The 21104-nt window shown below is 42.3% G+C and overlaps 1 protein-coding gene across 1 annotated transcript in view; it reads left to right on the forward strand.

Moving 5' to 3' along the window:
* The window catches only part of TLL1 (tolloid like 1), a 233936-nt gene that overhangs the window by 199033 nt on the left and 13799 nt on the right, over positions 1-21104 (forward strand). Inside the window, exons 17-19 of the mRNA XM_006020836.3 lie at positions 3753-3878; positions 6013-6140; positions 19749-19962. Coding sequence (XP_006020898.1) covers positions 3753-3878; positions 6013-6140; positions 19749-19962 — 468 coding nt within the window. The remainder of the gene's footprint in view (positions 1-3752; positions 3879-6012; positions 6141-19748; positions 19963-21104) is intronic.

The raw sequence follows: 21104 nt of genomic DNA on the forward strand, positions 1-21104 counted from the left end.
CTCTGTCAGCGGCTCCATCCCCTACGAGCACAGTGCCACCCATAGAGGATGGGGATTGGGATGGGGCTGGGCTTGGCCAGGCTCAGTGCTTGGCTGGCGCGGCCTTATCCCCTATGAGTAGCGCTGCTCACATGCGATGGGGCTGTGGCAGCCAAGCACCGAGCCTGGCTCTGACTTATACACTGTGCCTATGGAAATCCTTACCTTTCAGATCAGAAAGCTGGGAGTTGACCTATGCACAGTGTCAACCTATGCACCCTTAAGTATGGTAATTAATTGGATACATCTGATGGAGCATTCATAGCTTCTAACAAAGTAGACTACTTTCTGAACAAGTTAGTCACTAAAGTGCTCTTCTGCTTTACTTCTGCCTGACTTCAGACTAACATGGCTAGCTACCTCTTAGTATCAAAGACTGACATGAATGACAGTTTTAATGAATGCATACTAAAACCTAAGTGGAGGCTTGTAAAAAGAACCAAGATGGGCACTTGGTCTGAAACGTGCATTTTAGTTGATCAGAAGAAATGGATCGGAATTCCATTAACATGACCATTTTCTTCTAATAATAAATTATTACCTCTTCACTACACTACCGCCACCCAGATTTTCATAATGCACACTTATGTAGCTAAGAACAACTGTGTATATTTGTATATGGTGGACCAGAGGCTGTTTCAGGATGATTTTTGATTGGTAGCAGAACAAATGTTATATAACTGTAAATTAGTTTTTAAGCTACTTTGACTGTAGAGAATGGCGGGCTTCTGAATCACGCAATATGACCTTGCTTTCGGGGAGGCGTGGGGGAACAATGTTTAACATTCTTTGTAGAAAAAGTGATGGCTTCCTGAAAGTATCCCTAATCATTTCTTTAAATAAGGCTTGTAAGTGGTGGGAAGATTAAACACCAAGCACAACATGTTGCTAAATGATTCCATATATCATGAGCTGTAAGGCTATTTTTTGTGGTTTGAAATTAGTATGATTATTTTCATGATTATTTAAAACAGTAACTACATTCAGTGCACTTTGAAAATGACCTTTCTTGGGGTCCTATTGTGGATGATTATTCAGTGAGCATTTAAAGAGAAAAATCTGAAATGTTTCTACCCTTGAGCAGGTTTGTGTTGGAGCACACATTCACTTCTGGTGCCATCCTGGTACATTTTTTTCCCCACAGACAAGAAAGCTTCCTGCAAAGAGAAAATTTTTGTTTTTGAATCATGCAAGAACTTGATACAGGTTGTTTCTTCAGGCCGAGTACGTATTATTCACAGACTGGTGGCCTCTGAGAGTCTCAGAGGTATGACCACATGCCCTCTGAATGGTTATATCTAACATTTTGTTAAGAATGGATCTTTCCCTGTTCTGAATATTTGGGGGAGGGGGCGGGGGGACCCAACATAAAGAAAGCATCCATTCAAAACTGGGAGACTGATTTCCATCTGTCACCGTAACAAATGGTTTTGTTTTTAATCAGCAAAACATTTGTTTCTATAACTAATACAGACTAATTTTTCCTGAATTTTAAAACTGGGCTACAGACCTGATGGAAAATCTATACTGACTTGTAAAATGTGGGTAAGGCTTGTTCAACCGATGCATCCTTCATTAACTGTGGGCAAATAATTATTTCCATTGTAGTTTCACTAGGCTTCAGAACTTCTCCTACCTTGTGATCAATGTTTTGCACAATGTTGATCTCTGCAGGGGTCCAGCACATGCTCATTCTTTAGGCACCTGTCCCTTTAGAGATTATTCTACAGTATACATCTTTATTTAATGTTAATACAAATGTTTCTGTTTCAGACAATTTGGCAGGTGAGCAAAAGCAAAGGGCTTTTATTTATTTATCAAGTTAGATTTGTTTGACTGAACTTTATTGGAGTGTCTAACTTTGAATGCATTGATCTTACCTTCCATTTCTTTTTCTAATAGAAAAGAGCTACTAATATTTAGAAGAAAAAAAGCTATAGAGTTTCATTTTCTATTGTCTTCTAATTTCTCATGTGTTTCTCTCTCCCCTTCTTAACTAGCGCTTGCTTTTGAAAATATGAAAGATTAAAATGTTTGTTTGAATTTAGATTGATTTTTGATATTGACTGCCTGGGTTGTATTGTTCTGCAAATAGCATACTTTGGAGCTATTATGCTTACTTCTTTCATAATCAAAACGATCACAGATGTAAACCCTAGGATGTGCATTTTTCTGAACTATTTTCATTTGTTGAGCTGCTTCTTAATGTTCAGATCAGTTTACATCTGCAAGAAGTGCTTGAGCATTCTCAGTGCAACCAGATGTGTGATTTATATGAAAATGCAGTAGAAGCTTGGGTTTGACTTGCAGGATTTTCCTATAAATTTACATCATCATCCTATTTCTGTATAGCCAATGTATTATAAGTACACATTGCATTTATTGAACAGCTTGCAAGTCATTTGGTCAAACTTTGCTTGCATGTTGGTGGGTAAAGCTCTGATGTGTACAAACTCTTACAGCAGATTTCTTTTGCTGTGCTATTACTTCAGCAAAGGTAGGAAGAAATAATATAATATGAGTTAAGCAATAACAGGAGACCTAAATTGTACATGGAAACTTTTGTGTCTATAGAAATCCCTACCGTACCAAGCAAAATCTGAACCATTGCATATTAATTTTGTTATGATATAACACTTCCATTAATACTTTGGAGGGAGCAGGAAGATAAAGGAGATGCATGCTCTGAATCAATCTTTCCTCTGATATGACCATAACCTGCCTCCCCATCCCCGCATGGTGAAATGCCAGAAGTTTGTGCAATATGGTATTATGTGTGTGTGTAGGGACCAGTCTGCCAGTTTTGATTTAATTGACCAGCCCCACCTAAAATTACAACAGCTGAATGACAGGAGTGGTGGCAGCTGATGCCTTTTGCTGGAATGACTGCCTGTTAATCTAGTTTGGCTTATTTCCTTGTAATGATTTTGGTAGCTGTTAAATGAAGTTCATATTTCCTCCCCTATTACCTGCTTTACTTCTAACACACCCAAAGCTCTTTTAAAAGATTATTCATTAATAAACAGAACTGTATGCTAAGCTGCAGATCTCCCTGAAACAATTAACACTGGGTTCTTCTGTATGCTCCTTAATAATCTATTTTCCCTTCTGAGGTGTTTGGTAATGTCTATGTTCATTAAAAATGAAGCATATTTGTTTTTCTGCTGGAAAAAAAATCAACTTATTCAGAATGTTTTTGTTAAATAATTTATGTTTTTATAACCCACACGTGCAGAGCCTGAAACCTTGCTTGGCCTGATCACTATTGTTAAACTTTGGAACTGTTATTACATCATCCTTCTACCATAGAAGCCAATATGAAGCACACAGGATATTAAAACTCCTTGTTTGCTGAAATAAAGCTATTCTTGAGATATTGATGAAATTCTTATCAATACATCCAGTTGGAAGAGCAAACATGGACAAGGGTTTGTTTTTTTCTATTTTGTTTTAAGCCACATTTTTGTCCTTTTTGAAGACTAGAATAATAAATAAATCTAATATCCAATCAGATTTCTCTGTCATGGTGCAAGGTTGCAGGCTGAACAATGAATGGGTAGAGCTAAGGGTACAATTATATTGCTATACTGAGAAGCATGGCAATTAGTTTATCCTTATCTGGACTTAAACGTTCCTATAAAGCTTTACGATTTTTGTTTCTACAAACTGTGCATAGATGTGTTGGTCACAGAACCATGTTGTATATTTCTTAGACAAGGACGAGTGTTCTAAGGACAACGGTGGCTGCCAGCACGAATGCATCAACACTGTAGGAAGCTATGTTTGTCAGTGCCGCAATGGATTTGTGCTACATGAAAACAAACACGATTGCAAAGAAGGTAAGTGTTGGGGTATTTGAATAGCAGATAATAGAGACAATGCAGCTGTCTTAGAAAGTTATATTCATCTACCTTTCCTAGGCAAGTGAGGAACAAAGAAAAGTAGCTATAGCACAGTACTAGAGAACAGGAGATAAGTGTTCTGTTCCAGGCTTTCCCAAAGACGACTTGAGGAGCCCTATCTATATGCCTGGATACCTTGATTAACAAATCAGGTTACTTTAGAATGCAACCTTGACGAGTTAGGGTACTCACTGTAAACAAGGTCTGTCCTACTTAATTTTGTCTCAAGTAGCTGAGGCATAGCGTTTTTATGCAGTGTTAAACATAAAAGCCCCTGTTTACACTAAGTTTTTTATATCATGGTCAGATGCCATGAATCCTGAGGGCAGAGGGCAGCACCTTAGAGTGGTGTTACAGGCTACCTTTAAACCATTCTAAAGGCTCTTAAATAAGGAGTGTCCATGCATTAAAGGGTGTTAAACTGTGCTAAGTATCCATCTGTGCAACTTTAATGTAATGCCACTTGGGTGAGGATTATCTTTAGGCGACTCTACCTAACTCTAACTAGGGTGTTATTAGTCTTCTCCACAGAGATAGTGATGAATCTGCAGTCACCCAGCAATCCAGGATGCATGCCTCCCAGCCCCTCTACCTATGGCAAGCTTTCCACCGTCACAGATTTCACTGCCCATGGGCCAGTCCTCCCACCCACCTACATTGGGTATGACCCCAACCCATGTGGCTCCACACTGTTGGCTCCAGGGACCCCAGGAGACCTATTCTGGGACCTTGGGCTGGATGTCAGGCACACTGCCCTCCCCTCAGAGAGCCTTTGTCCCACATCTGGGTGGCACTTAGCTCTCTTCTAGCCAGGAGAATTGGGGGAGAGGTGGCTATTCTTGAGGATGGTGGGGTGAGGTGGGCAGTACTGCCTAGTACCAAGCCTCCTGGGAAGTATGTTTCCCTGAGTCCATGCTATCTCTGTGGTTAACTCGCAGTAGCTCTGCAGTGGAAGCAGAACGACTGGGCAGTGAAAGCATGGAGCCCAGAGAGGCATGCTTTCCCAGGTTTCATACTTTTGCCATAATTACCCCACCTTGCTCCACTTCCAAAGAAGGGGTGGAGCCCTGGCCCCTGCTCACCAGGCCAACTAGTGGCAAATCACAGTTGTGCAAGTCAGAAATGACACTAAGACTAAACCTGCAACTGCTCTGAAATTTTGGTTCTAACTTCAACACTGCCTACTGTTCCACAGATTTAGAATGATTTAAAGATAACAGCACCCTAGGCTTCATGGGTAGATGCAGAGATTTCCTTTTGCTAAAAAATTGTTATGTCTGGGTGGTTCCATATGTTGATGATAGTTCTGCAAGTCAGGTGACTGCAGACCAACATGGCTAACGGACTGTGATTCTGTTGTTCCACCAGTAATTTTGGAAGATTAATACCTACCTTCTTCCAAAGTAATTGTGCTGCTTAGATCTCTGATATTTTTAAAGTGCTTCGAGAACATTAGAGGAAAGATAAAGCAGGTGGGGTAGTTTTATCCTTTGGGGTTTTTTTTAGATTCTTCATGGTTTTATTTATTTGTAGAGGCACTTCTGATAATTCAGTTATGACAAAGCACATTTCTGTAGCTAACCAGAATTCAGTGTCAGTCTTCATCCAGTGTCTCAATAAATCATTTAATAATATCTTTATGGGAAGACAGAAAACCTAATGAAAGGTTAGAAATACCATTAAATGCTCTGATAGGAATTCTATTGTGGATTTTCCTTTTGAACTTTATTTGTGACGAAGGCATAGTAAAGGAAATGGGGAAAATATTGACTGTATTTAGATAAATGGTTTAGACTTATCCATATATATTATTTGCTTTTATAAGGTGATGTTGATCCATTGTAAACAACACTGTAAACTTCATGTCCATCAGTAAACAAGGATTACTGGATTAATCTCCATAATGTGTTTGCCAAAGGCGATGAACAAGATAGCGGACTGAAGATGAGATTAGTTAGCTTCCTCAAAAACTTTTCCATTTAATGAGTTTCTGGCCTAAAAAATTCTGCTTTTCTGGTTACATCTTAATACAGATTTCCAAACTAACTGGTGTTATCATTATTTGGCACAGCTGAGTGTGAACAGAAGATCCATAGTCCAAATGGAATCATCACAAGTCCTAACTGGCCAGACAAGTATCCAAGCAGGAAGGAATGCACATGGGAAATCAGTGCTACTCCTGGTCACAGAGTGAAATTAGTAAGTTGCTTTAAATGTTTTTTTTTTAACCAAATATCCTTCTTAGTGGAACAGTTGTTCTGAAAGGCAGTTATAGAAAAATAATGTTGAACTACATTTACTGATCAAGTGACAGTCAAATAAGTCCTTTAAAACAATTCAGCTTTATCCATTTCTGAATAATAGTGCCTGTTTAATATTATGGGAGCCATGCATTTAAATGTAGTGCACAATTAACTGTATATGCATCCTGTGTATTCTGTTTAGCAAAGAGCTTAAAAGCAAGGGTTGACCAGAATTTGTGTGGGACTATCATATAATTTCTACAGATTTTGCTGCTTTTAATATTCCTTCTAGAATGTGCAACTAAATTGTTGTTAAATATCAGTTGCTTTTGGTCTTAAATGTTGCAGCATTTAGCAAAAACCTATTGATTTTTAAAATAAGATAATTCATTTTAAAATGTGTTTTAGATAAAGAATAAGAAAAAATGTAATCAGTACAAGCCTAAGAACATTCAGCAACTTAGATGAAAATGCTAAAAGTTGTTTTTTTTAGTTCAAATATTGTTCTAGAGTTTTATATTTCATTATTCTCGTGGTTTTGAAAACATACACAATTCACATTAAAATTCCGGATCCTCAGAGTAAGTGCTCTTTGTAGCTGTGCTCAGAATTCTCTAATGTTAGAGCCTTAGAATTGCTTTTTGACTTCAGGGTGTTCAACACTAAAATCACAACCTAAGTTCCAAAGCGGGGAACTAAGACATCTGTTAGCTACTTTGCACCCTCCTTGGCATGTTTTTGGGACTGAAAAGACCCCTGCCAAACTTAGGTTATAGTAGCCTCTATAGGCTGTCCATGCTGCATTTCTGTCTAAAATTTTCTCAAGTCTGCATGCGGTGAGCTCTCCCAATCCCAATATGCCCTTATTCAAGGGTTAGTAAATAAGCAAGTGTTCAGGCAGCAGCTTCTGCAGCATGTGTAAAGGGTAATCCTCTGACAAGTTACAGAATTCTCAGGGGCTCTCTGTTTCTCCAGCTGTTTTACTCAGCTAAGTAATGGGCCACAGTAGAAAAACCTATTCACTCAAAAGTGTCTGATAGCCAGGGATCCTGGTTTTCCCTGATTAAAAAAAAAAAAAATCACAAATTCTCTGATAACCTCCCCCCAAATCTGTGATTAAAATAAAATAAAAGGCCCCCCACACCCTTCCCCGGCTCTCCTCCCTCGAGGCCTGCAGCCCAGCAGGCATGACCCAGCTCTGGAGAGAACAGCAGAGCTGCACAGGAAAGCTGCTTCCCACTGCAAGCTCTGTGCTGCCCTGGCAACAACCCCTGTGCATGCGGGGTCAGTGGAGACAGCAGTGTGGGGTTGTGCCCCTCATTGCGGCCCCATGGACACAGGGGATGCATCAGCAGGGCAACATGGATCTTACAACAGCAAACAGTTTTCCTGTTCAGCTCGGCTGTTCCCTGCAACGTGGGGTCATGAGCACCAGGCTGTGGAGGCCTCAGGGTGAGGGCAGTAGGGTGGGAGCCTGAGCTTGCAATAAACAGCCTATGCCCACCCTGCCCGACACACAGATCAGGGGGGTGTAGGTCCTGCCTGCCCCCTGGGAATGTGTGCAGCAGTCAGGAGCTGCCCCCCAAATGAGCCACCCACACTCCTATCCTAATCCCAACTGACCCAGCCCAGCCCTGCTCAACTCCCTCCTTTCCTCCCTATGGGGGCCTCAGTTCCTCCACTTACCTGCAGGAGCTGCTCTCTCCAGGCTGCCTGCCTGAGCACCCTCTTCCCATTCCCTCGCAGCCCTTTGCAGGCTGTAACCTTGCCAGCATACAGAGGGCTCGTAAAATTGCAAAATCTATGGGTTTCTCTGCTAAAATGAGAAATCTGCATTTTAATCCAGTAAGGGGGGAAATCCATGTTTTACTTCATTTTTCCATGGGAAACAGAAAACCCGGATCCCTGCTGATAGCATTCTACATACATATTCCAGGATTTAGACTTGTGTATGTTGCTAATGACTTGATTGCTCCTAGTCATAAAGAGGCTGTAGAATAGAATAGAAAAGACTAATCTAACAGGAATAAGAGACAAATAGCACCAAATATTGTCATCTCAGAGTTCACTGGGCTCTAGTTGTTGATATTGTTGGTGTGGGTTCAAGTCTATTAAACTATTCACCATGACAAAATATTTATGCCTGGTGGACAGAGTAAGGGGGTAGTACTTGTGCAAATTTTCTCTCCATTCACAGGATAGAATGGGGTAGTTTTAAATGAGGAGGATTGTGTTTGTGCTGGCTCCTTCCAACAAAAGAACCCCTTCCCATGTTATTTTGTTTGTACAAGACCTAACCACAAGCACAGCTATTGTTCTTATAAAAGTCCTTTCAATGCTCATAAACTGTGTAGGAAAATTATGCATTTGAATTTCCTTATTGAAATATTGTTTTTCTTTCTTCCCTAAGAAGTGGGGGAGGGGAAGCTTAAGTCTTTTCCATTTGTTCCAATTTTGGAAATTTGTACCCTAAGAAAATTCAGTATTCATCTATAGAAAGTTAATTGGAATTTGGCACCTAGCACTCTTACGACCTTTTGAAAGGCTGATAATTAAATATTGTGGAATGCTCATTTAGAATAAGTAAAATGTTTGAGGATTGATATTTATGAAACTGGAAGCTCAGTATTGTAAATGTTTGCATGTAGGAAGAACGCAACCCATTAATATAGTAAACGCAATTGTGAAATAAAATAATCATGAACATTGAATATGGCAGTATATTAATGCATTCAACTAATAATGCAACACTTCCATTTTATATAGATATTTCTTATTATGCTTCCAAATCAAGTTTGACTTTATTCCTACTTTTACCATGCCCTAAAGAAACTCAGAAAGGACAAGCTTCTGACACTAGAAAGAAAACCAAGTGAGTTCTGAAACTGCATTATTTTTGCATTCAATGTGCAGTGCCTCATCTTTTCCTGTGACTGCTCTCAGGTTTGATGATAAGTGAAAAAACTCTTCCTGGTAACAGTAGACTGAAGCATTCTGTGTAATCAAGGAGACTAGGAAAACATGTACACGCACTCTGGAATTTTTGAACTCAATGTCCTGATAATAAAAAAATGCCTTTGAAACTATCTTTGCACCACAGAGAGGGGGAGAGAGCAATTTTAATATGCTTTTCAACTTGATACTTATGAGAGAGGTTGAAATACCCAGTGCATCCAGCTCCCCATAAGGGCTACCAAAATATTTGTGCTTAATTAGAATACTACAGATAGTACTTACTGTTCAGTGGCATATAAACATTGTCAATAAAATGAACAGTAAATAGAGATTTTTTTATAGCTATTTGGGGCCAAATTATCTAAAAATACTTGTCCTGACTAAGCAAGATGAAAGGGAAGATGCAAAGGAAGTGGTTTAATTAGGTTGCAAATTTACTAACTGACCTGAAGATACTAATCTTCATAATTAATAATGGAGTGAAGATCATGCGTAGTTATTTACTTGCTCCAGCATTTTTGAGATGGCTGCCATTAGTTGTCTCTTTCCTGTCTGGTCCCAGAAAGGTGCGCAGGATTAAGGAGCAATTTCATAGTTTCATAGTTTCATCCTTCCCCTATATGCAGCATTGGTCAGACTGCAGTTGGAGTACTGCATCCAGTTCTGGGCGCCGCACTTCAAGAGGGATGTGGCTAGCGTTGAGAGGGTTCAGAGGAGGGCCACTTGTATGGTCAAGGGGCAGTGGGGCAGGCCCTGCGAGGAGAGGCTAAAGGGCCTGAACCTATTCAGTCTCCACAGGAGAAGGTTGAGAGGGGTTCTGGTGGCCATTTACAAACTCACCAGTGAGAATCAGTGAGAATTAGGGGAGGCTCTGTTCCCCCAGGCACCACCTGGGGTTACTGGGAATAATGGCCACATTATTAGAGAGAAGGTTCAAGCTGGACATCAGGAGACATTACTTTACAGTCAGAGCTGCCAGGCTCTGAAATGGGCTCCCAAGAGAGGTGGTACATTCTCCTACCTTGGGAGTTTTCAAGAGGAGGCTGGACAGATATTTGGCTGGGGTGATATGACCATGGCACCTATTCCTGCCTGGGGCAGGAGGTCAGACCTGATTATCTGTTTAGGTCCCTTTCAACCCTAAGCACTATGAAACTGTGAAACTATTAAACTTTCATCGCTCCTCCTCTGCCAGCTGTTCCAAACTCAGGCAGAGGTAGCATTTATCTCTTGCACATTTTTTTTTCACCTTTTTGCAAAACTTAAGACCTCAGCAAAGCTGAGACAGAATAATACCACAAATACATGAACTATGACAATCAGATGTGCTGAACTGCTGCTACAAAAGAATGGCTATTAGACCTGAAACCAGGTGCCTTCTAAAGGCGGGGTGAGGAGAGGCAGGCCAGGAGCTACGCTGTGCGATGCAGCAAGGCAGGCACTGGGGGGCCCACAGCATTCACCTTACCCCCTCAGAGCCACCCATCCCATCCCAGCACCACCACCCGCATGAGGGGGCGTGGGGCTCCCAGCCTGAGCCAGCTCAGGCCATGCACATGTGTGGCTGCAGGGACACAGCAGGACAGCAGCTCCCTTCTGGTCAGGGCAATGGGCCAGGGGAGCAAGACGGAACCGGGGCAGCTGCGGGGGGAAGTAGGAGGGGAAGGGGCTGCCTCAGTGTGATGGAGAGTGGGGGAGGTCCTGGGAAGGGAAAGGGATGTGGCTGTCTGTCTGTCTGCATGTATGTGTCTGTGTCTTCACATGAGTGTGTGTGTGTGCATCTCTGTGCATGTGTGCTCATCTGTGTGTGCATGTCAGGGCACCTGTATGCATCTGCTTCTGTGTGTGCATATGTGTGTGTGTGTGTGTCTGCATGCGTGCATCTCTGTTCATGGCAGGGAGACTGCATTTGTGTCTGTGTGTCCACGTGCACAGTGAGTGAGTAGAGTGCACACCCATCCGCATGTGTGCGTGCATGCGTGTATCTGTGTTCCTGGCAGGGAGAGTGTGTTTGTCTTTGTCTATGTGCACAGAGTGAGTAGAGTGCTTGTGTGCATGCGTGTGTTTGTGTGCATGTATGTGTTTGTGTGTATGCCTGTGTGTGTGTGTGTGTGTTCCTGACGGGGAGAGTATGTTTGTGTCTGTGTATCCATGTGCAGAAAGTGAGTGAGAGTAGCGTGCACCCATCTGAGTGCACACCTGTGTGTGTATGTTTGGTCATGGCAGGACAGGGGGGGAGCAGGGAGAAGAGGCGGGCATGTGCCTGGTCATGCCCAGCCTGGCAGGGCCCCCCAGCCTCCCCCACCAGCTTCAAGAGGGGAAGGGGCCCTGCCCCACCCCTGCAACCTAGCTCCTATGGGGGGAGGTGTCCTCCAGCCTATGGGGGGAGGTGTCCTCCAATTTTATGTTTACCCAGGGCCCCAGTACACATTAATCTGCCTCTGCGTGTGGGGCTGGGCACAGAGTGGTGGGAGTGGGGTTGGCACGGGGCCGGATGCAGAGCAGTAGGGTGTGGGGGCAGCGCACATGGCCGGACACAGAGTGTGGGGGTGGGTTGTGTTTGGCCAGATGCAGAGCAGTGGCAGCATGGGACAGTGAGTGGTGGCAGTGGCTATGTGGAAGCTACCCCCTTACCCCTCTTCCTGGGAGGCAGCGGTGGTGCGGGGTGGTGGGTGGCAGTGCTCCGTCTTTGCCTGCCCCTCCCCACCCATCATTCTTGACTGGCGATTGGCTAGTTTCCTAATATCTATCCTAAACTTCCCTTACTGCAGTTTGAGACCACTGCTTTTTGCTGTGTCATCTGCCACCACTGAAAACAGTCTAGCCCAATCCCCTTTTGAACCACCCGTCAGGTAGTTGAAAGCTGGTATTAAATCCCTTCTGTCTTCTATTCTCCAGATTAAATAAGCCCAGTTCCTTCAACCTCTCCTCACAAGTCATGTGCCCCAGCCCCCTAACCATTTTCATTGCCCTCCATTGGACTCTCTCCAACTTGTCCGCATCTTTTCTGTAATGGGGGCCCCAAAACTGTACTCCAGATGTGGCCTCACCCGTGCTGAAAACAGGGGAATAATCAGTCCCCTTGATCTGCTGGCAACACTCTACCAATGTAGCCCAGTATGCCATTAGCATTTTTCACAACAAAGGCACACTGTTGGCTCATCTTCAACTTCTTGTCTACTGTAATTCCCAAGTCCTTTTCTGCAGAGCTACTGCTTAGCCAATCAGTCCCCAGTCTGTACTGGTACATGGAATTCTTCCATCCTAAGTGCAGAACTTTGCACTTATCCTTATTGAACCTCATGGCATTCCCTTTGGTCCAAACCTCCAATTCGTCTAGGGCTCTCTGAAACCTAACCCTACCCCCCAGCATATTTACTACTCCCTGCAGCTTGGTGTCATCTGCAGACTTGCTTAGGGTGCACTCCATCTCATCTTCCAGGTCATTGATGAAGATGTTGAACAAAACTGGCCCCAGGACCAGGTCCCCCTGGGTCACTCTACTTGATACAGGCTGTCAACTAGACATTAAGCCATTGACTGCTACCTTCTGTGCCTGATTATCCAGGCAATTTTCCATTCACCTTACAGTCCCTTCATCCAGCCCATACTTCCTTAGCTTCCCTGTGAGACTGTTGTATGAGACCGTATCATAATCTTTGCTAAAGTCAAGGTATATCACATCTTCTGGTCTCCCTGCATTCACAGAGCCAGCCATCTCATCATACAAGGCAATCAGGTTGGTCAGGCATGACTTGCCCTTGGTGAATCCATGCTGACTGTTTCTGATCACTTCTTCTTCTCCAAGTGCTTAGAAATGCATTCGTTGAGGACCTGCTTCATGACTTTTCCAGCAACTGTGAGGCTGACTGGCCTGTAATTGGATTGGTATATGTCCAGCTTTTTAAAATAGTCTCTAACCTGTTCTTACCATTGTTGGCTGCTCACTCCATCCCAAACAGTGCTGCCAGGTGCAGTAGTTGGGAGCTGACCTTGTCTGTGAAGACTGAGGTGAAAAATGCATTGAGCACGTAGATCCTATCTCTTCTTAGGAATGTTTCTTCTTGGAACATCATCCTGTGATCAAACAAGTCAAAGCCCTGCTGGTGACACCACCTGTGCAGCCATTCATTGATCTTTTGGATATGTTCGCTCCTGCCTGGACCCTTCCCCTTAACTAGAAGGATCAAGGAGAATACAACCTGAGCCCCCATCCCCTTCACCTTTGCACCCAGAGCCCTGTAGTCACTTTTGATCTGCTCAGGGTCTCCCCTGACAGTATCATTTGTGCCCACATGGATGAGCAGTATGGGGTAGTAGTTGAAGGGCTGGATGAGTCTTGGTAATATGACATCTCAGATTTGGGCTCCAGGCAAGGGCAGCAGATGTATGCCTCTGTCCCCCACAGAAGAAAGTCTTCAACCACTGCCACTCATCACTTCTTACTGGTGGTTGTGGTCTTGATCCTTCCCACCTTGGGGAGGCCTGGCCTGTTCTTATCCACCAGTAGAATGTGCTCCTCCCGCTCTGTTGCTAGGGCTCCATAACTGTTCTCCAGGTGAACTTCTGCAGGTGGGAATAAAGATTTCTGCTTGCTGCCAGAGATCACAAGCTTCCAGCTTCCACCTTCCTCAGAGTCTGTTCTCTCCCTTCTCCAGTGCTGCCTTTGGCAGTTCTTCCCGGAGGCCTTCTCCAGTATCAAACTGACCAACTCCTCATGGAGGAGGATGCTTCAGAGCCTCACCACCTCCTCCTGTAGCTCTCTTGCCTACTCCCTGAGAGACACCACCGGGAGGCACCGCTCACATTGAAGGCACTCCCCCACTTAGCTGTCACCGGAAGGACCTTGCAAGCAGCAGTCTCCACAATGCCAAACCTGGACCTGGATGGAAGCCTCTATGGTGAACAGTCCTGCCTAGACAGACACCTCACAAGTGCAAGCAGAGGCAGTGGTTCTGGCACTGCAATATCCTCCAGCCTTTTCCATGGGTCTCTTAATCTGCCTTCTCTGTCTTACAGCCCTTCTTCCAAGCACACCTTCCCAAGTAAATTCACCTGTAAATTAGCCTGTTTACTCTTCCCTGGTCCCAAAAGGTTCCTCTTTCCTTGCTTCCTCACCAAGCATAAAGGCTTCACCTCAAAGGGGCAGGGGAGGGGGCAAACTGACTTGTGAACCGACCAGTGAAATGCCTATAAACTGTTCTCTCCCCCCCCCACGTTTGTTGCCCTACTTCTCCCTTCTATAACACTTCTGTTCAGTTCCTGCCTCGGTTGTATACCTCCCCCTAGGTCATGTACTCCTATATCCTGAAGTGGGGAGGTCTAAAGCAGACATAACCTCCTTTTTCCCCCCCTACTTGTTGAGAGAAAATCTCTTCTCAATATTTTAACTAGAGGAGGCACGTAGCATAGGTTACTGGTGCCACCTTAGTTGGGGGGGGCATCTGCCCCCACCCCCCCAAGTGACCAGTCAGTGACCTTGTGGGGAAATCCCCCTATGGCCAATCTCCCCGATGGGGGGGGGGGCAGGGGGGATCCCCACGGCTGATCATGCTGACCTCGAAGTGGCTACGGCGCTTCATCAGGCACTCCTCCTCCCCATCTGGCACTCACAGGGGGGTCACCGGTGTTCCGGCCTGCCCGCCGCTCGTTGCCTAAGCGGGAAACGTGGCCTGTCAGGGGTTGTACCAGCACTTTCAGGGGCTGCATGGGGTGCACCCCCTACATGTCGCCACTGGCACATAGGATACTTAGAAGTACAGATATGTACCTCATAGTGTTTTAAGGAATAAATACTTAGGTACCTAACTCCTTGGGTGAGTATGGTTTTTTAATTCTGCCTAACATCAACAATATTTAAACTATTTTTATAATTTTGCTGCTTTTTAAAATAGTTCTTATCTTATGTCATTTCTGTTTTGGAAACTAGTGTAAATGAAGCTTAATTTGAGATTATTTCTAGCCAAGCACCCAGAGATGCATCTTAGTAAAGGAGAAAAAGAAAGAATGAGCACTTATTTAAAATTCAATGGAACAGCCATCATATTCCAGATTTGATCTGTTCAATCATGAATGCTCATTAGCTATAAATATTATAATCCTTTTGTGCTGCGGTACTCTGCTTTTAGAATTACATTATTAAAATGTAAAAAATTAATATTTAAAAGAATTATGCTCAAGCCATCAACAGAATCAAATTCCATATTCATCTTGATTTAAATTAAGCAAAAGAAACATTTTTATGTTAATTTTTTATTACTGAACTTAGTAATGAAAAATGTTTCTGGAAAGCGGTGTTCTCAGCCTTCCCTGCAAATGTGGGAATGTTATGAATGTGACTGTAAGCCAATTTCTAATATGTTCCAACACTAGTTTTAAAATGATGAATTGTTTTAATGCATAATGTTTAAAATAGTTTAATATCAAAGGCTTGTTTTTTTTCTTAAATTGCTTGGTTCTATTGGATTGTTTAATGACTTTTAAAAGGGATTTGAAATTGTTTGCATTCTCTTTGAACAGAACAGTGATTTTAGATTTCAAAATAACGTGCCTTAAAAGGAAAATCATTGCTGAGTCCTAGCTTTATTATCCTAATGGTAATTTAGACTTTGCAAATAATAGCCTTCACACCTTATTCATGGCAAAAAGTATTTCTTAATTGCTGGCATTTGAGATGAATAAACTGCAGTGAAGATTTCCTTTTAAAACTAGGAACAGAACTAAGGATTACAGACTGCCTTCAGATCACATATTCTATTCCCAATGGCTTTCATATTGGCTATATTCAATACTATATTTAACCCTGTCTTCCAGCTGCTCCATTTTTTTAATCCATAGAATATTTTGGGGGTCCAAATAACAGCCATTTATTTGGCCATATTAAAATTAGAAGTTGATTAAGATTTAAGGGCCACTCTGCACATGCAGATAAAAGCACAATGGGATGTAGTGCACCATACACACAGTTGCACCTCTTGCCATTGCACACTTGCATGGCAGGAGGTGTCGCAGTGGAATCATGCATTAGATCCCATTGCACCTTATTGCCAGTGCAGGGGGAGCCCAATCCCAGTCTCCCCTTACATTGGCAAGCAGCAAGCTCTAACGTCTGGGAGTCCCGTTCGTTGAGGGGCTCCCAGCTTCAGAGTCACCCCATGCTTCCCCTGATGCAGCTGCGCTGATCTCCTAGCCCTCGGGGGTAGGTGCATGAAATCCCTGGGCCTGACAGATCATGGCAGCTGTAATCTAGCCCTGAGGGCTTCACGCACCCTTGAGGCTGGAAGTCTGAAGCTTCTGTGATCTCCCAGCCCCAGGGGCTCCTGCCTTGCCCCCTCTGCCCCCACCCCTCTGGGTCTGGGAGATTGCAGTTGCATCTCATGGCTGCTGGGACTCAGCTGGCTCCTGGCACTGAGAGGTATGCTTCCAGGACCCAGCATCCACAGCTGCCAAACTCTGAGTCCTGGCAGCTGCAGGTGCCGCTGAGACAGAGTCAGAAGCTGGTAGGGCTGATAGTCCCCTTATCTGAAGGCTCCCAGCCTTTGCTGGACATGGTGAACTGTTGCAGCTGGGAGCCTCATCTGACAGGGCTCCCAGCCGCAGGTCAGACCCTGCTACACATGCAAATTAAAGCATGATAGCAACCAGCTATAAAGTTGGTAAACATTTTCAAGGTCTAACTTTACAGCTGGTTGGAGCTTTATATGGCATTGTAAGTACTTTGCACGTGCAACTGGTCTCAAGATAATTGTGCAATTAACCAATTAATTGTGCAATACCTGTAATGTGTAGAAAGGGTCTAAGAGTAGCAATAGAAATAGCTAAACAGTTGTTTTTATGGGATCCGTACTTCCATTCCATTACTAGGAAAGCTAATTCTTCCTGGAAATACAATGCGTATCTGGCATCATCACTTTGCTCTTCATTTTTTTGTGAACCAGAAACATTTGGAATTTCTTTCCCTTTTCTCAGTGTCAGTAGCTATAGCTAGATGCATTTCCTTCTGGACAGCTGTTAATATTAAGTGCCATCACATTTTATATTGGCTGGTTTCCATGAGGGATTCAGCAGATTAAAACTTGCTTTGGTATACAAGAAGGAATCTAGAGTTATTACGTTTGTTCAATATTTTACTGTGTTTGGTTTTATTCCTTTTAAATACTGCTTCTTAATCTTCCAGCTCTCTTTGCTGGAAATCCTCAGTGCTCTGGGGGTTGTTAACTCTTAGAGTGCTTTAATTATGTTAATGATAGCATAGCATTTTAACCATAACATTGATTATTAAAAAATCACTTACATTGAATTAGCTTTCAATTGTAGGTTCAGTGTGCAAATGTTAAGACAGGTTTATATGAGTTCTGGCCTCTCATTGCTTACATGAGGGCAAAGCACTTGAGTCTAATTGACCTCAAGTGACATACTAGTTGCCAGTCCCAGTGAATAAGCCAAAGAAAACCTGTGGACTGGACTACCTCTTGCTTCTAGAAGTGATCCCTCTAAATCAGGTGTCCAGTATAAATGAAGCTCCCAAAGTTCCTATAACTGTAGACCAGTAGACCTAGTTATTTTTAAAGTGACTTTTAATTTTGGATGTTTTAATTTAATGGGGCTGAACAATAGTGGATACAGTGGTGCAGTTGCATCCTCCTTTGATTCCTGCTCCACCCAAACTTTAGAACTCACTGCCCCAGAGAGGCAGTAACATTTCTGTTCAGGTAATGCTGAGGGAGTCAACTGACTTCATGGCTTATTCTAATATACCTGATTCCTGCTAATCTCTCTTTATTGGTATTAATGCCCCTCTCTCTGTTTTAATGATCTTGATGCACCATTAATCAAATTATCCTTTCTTCTGCAATTTTTCTGTCTGATAGTTATTCCTGGTAATATCTCTTTCCAATTTCAATGCCTTGTAAACTGTTTTTAGTTCTAGCTAAACACCTTGAATCAGGTGTGGTAACATTAACTCAAGTGAACATTAACTTGAGTATGGACACAATTGACAGTGAAGTGTTAGATGCACTGTCAGGAGGCTCAAGAAGGCTAGATTTTGTTTTATGAATCTGAGTAACAGATAAACATTTTAACCATAATAACTATAGGACTAACAAAACAGCATTTTGGACTATTTTTGTCTAGTTTGTTGTATTTTTTAATCTTAATATATAAACCAGTAAATTAGTGCACCTTCCAATGAAGTTATATTTGTTTTTGTTTTGATCTTGTACTGAATAATATAACACTGAGATTCTAGTGTATTAGTAAATCTTCCAGTTTCTCTCTAACTGGAGAAAAATGTATGTTATATGCGATGATACACCACTGCAAACCCATTTTCAAAATATTAGATCTGTCCATGAGACCCAAAGACTTAAAATTCCCTGATTTTTCACAAAGTTGGATGCATTTGGGTACCAAAATTGAGTCCTTTAAAATCCTGGACAATTTACTCTGCTGGACTGTCAATCTGGAATCTTTCATAAACATAGTGTTCATACATAACTTCCATGATCATTAGGAAGAGCTGTGAGAGTCTCTGCGTGTTCAGATAAAGACCAGAATAAATAATACCAGGTGCATCTACACATGCAGTTAATGCAACTGAATAAACTCTGGTGTAATTTGAGCTGAAGTAAACTAATCCCAACATCACCATCTACAAGTGCCTTTAAGCACAGTAATTTACTCCACCTTTGGATAGTACCTGTGTCTGACAGGACTATCCTACACCAGAGTAAATGAATTTACTGTGCCCTAATTGCAGTGCATGTGTGGACATTGATGCTTTACTGTGCAGTAACTTAGTCTACTGTGCAATAAAGCACACATGTACATGCACCCATTGTGTGGAAACTAAACTTAAGATAGATCTAAAAGAAAGCAAAGCTTGGGATCATCAAGTTTGGATCATTGCAACAATTCTTCTCCCTGAGAATTGAGGGGAATTAAAAGTGAGTCATGTTGGGGTTTTATTTACAAACTAGTTTCCAAAACCCCTTTTTTGTCCTTTTTATCAGACCAGTTTCCTTAGGAAATATGGTTTTCATTTGTGGAGTGCAGCCTTATATATCAATAATACTGTAATTATAAAAATTAGTTTATATGACAATTTTCAAAGGACCATATTGTATATGTTTTTACCTACAAATAGTGAAGAAGCAAATATATAAAAGCACAGTATGTTTCACAGATGTTTCAGGGCCTCACTTCTAAGAGGAACCGATAGATTTTCTGCTTTCTGATTTGTTTTGAATGTTCTGTGAAATATGGAATAATCCTGTCAACTAATTGTATGAATTCAATGGAACGATCATGGTATTCCAGATTTGCTCTGTTCTGTCATGGATATTCATTGACTATAAATGGTCTAATCCCTTTCATGTGAAGGGGCACCCTGCCAACTTTAAAATTCACTGTCTTCATTATTACTCGGTTTTCTCAGCATGAGCATGTCATTCAAAATTCCAAGCTTTATAACAGAAGCACAAGTACATGTGCTGTCTTAACTAACTGCAGACTGTTGAAAGCATATTTAGAAGACATTTGTTATTGTGTAAAAAATAATGTATATTGGATTCTTTATCTTAATAGTACTAAACTTTTTTTTTTCCAGACCTTTAATGAGTTTGAGATAGAACAGCATCAGGAATGTGCTTATGACCACTTGGAAGTGTTTGATGGAGAAACTGAAAAGTCACCAATTCTGGGACGTTTATGTGGCAATAAGATACCAGATCCTCTCATTGCTACTGGAAACAAAATGTTCCTTCGGTTTGTTTCTGATGCATCAGTACAGAGAAAAGGCTTCCAAGCCACACACTCTACAGGTCAGAAAAGCAGGATGTGATTTACTGGTAGCTTCTCTTAACTGTTTCAGATGCAGACATTCATTTTTGTCCCTTCATGAGCAGAATTATTTAATAAATAAGAGTGATATGAGTTAATGTAAAAAAAAAAAAAATTAAAGGCAGCAGACAGAAATCTAAACTTGATTATGTTGGAAACATTGTCAGGATTAAAACCTAACTATTTTTGTCATATAAATGTGTTAGATGGTTTTTTAATTTGATTGTTTTGTTTTTAGAAATTTGGAATTTTTAATATTAATTGTGTAGCTGAAAGTAAAATAAATAAATAGGTTTCTTTGGAATAAGATCATCTAATGGCAAGAACAAGACTTACTTGACACTGTTCAAATAACTTTAACAAAGGCATATAGTTAATTTTGAAAGTCTCTGTATTTAGAAAACAGATTTTAAAGGAATCTTCAGTCTAGGGCAGGGGTAGGCAATGTTTTTTTGGACGGAGTGCTGAAAAAACCACAATGTCTACCTTGGAAGGTGACAGAGTGCTGACATGCCAGAGCAGTTGTTTGCAGCCTCCCAGCTGCAGCCATCCCATGGAGCCCAGTCTGCTTGCAGCAGGGTTTGCAGCCTCCCAGCCGCCTGCTGGGAGCAGCCTGGGCTCCATGGCTGGCAGCAGCTGCTTAGAGCCTCGGCTGGCAGTGGTGTGCCGAGCAAAATGACCTTGCGTGCCATTCTTGGCACGTGTGCCGGGGGTTGCTGACCCTTGATCTAGGGCCTTGTTGCATGGTAATTTTGAACAGTCTTAACCCCTGGACTGTTTGCACATTAACACCTGAAACTAGTTTTAAGCACTCATTAGCCAACTCAAAGTTATGCCACTCCAGGGCAGGATTTTCTCTGATGTGTGTCACCCAGCTTCTGTTACATTAAGGCGTAGCCACACTAGGCATTGATTTTTCAACCTTTTTTCATTTGCGGACCCCTACATTTTTTTAATGGAGGTGCAGACCCCTTTGGAAATTTTGAATGGAGATGTGGACCCCTTTGTATTGTAAGTGTGGGTATTCAAATACTTGGATTAATCTTTTGCAACCTGCCCCCTCCTCCCCTGCTGATCTGGATCAGGCCCACTTCCCCCCCCTTCTTTGCCCTGCCCAGCACTC

The sequence above is a fragment of the Alligator sinensis genome, unplaced genomic scaffold (genome assembly GCF_000455745.1).
Source record: "Alligator sinensis unplaced genomic scaffold, ASM45574v1 scaffold49_1, whole genome shotgun sequence".
Taxonomy (NCBI): Eukaryota; Metazoa; Chordata; order Crocodylia; family Alligatoridae; genus Alligator; species Alligator sinensis.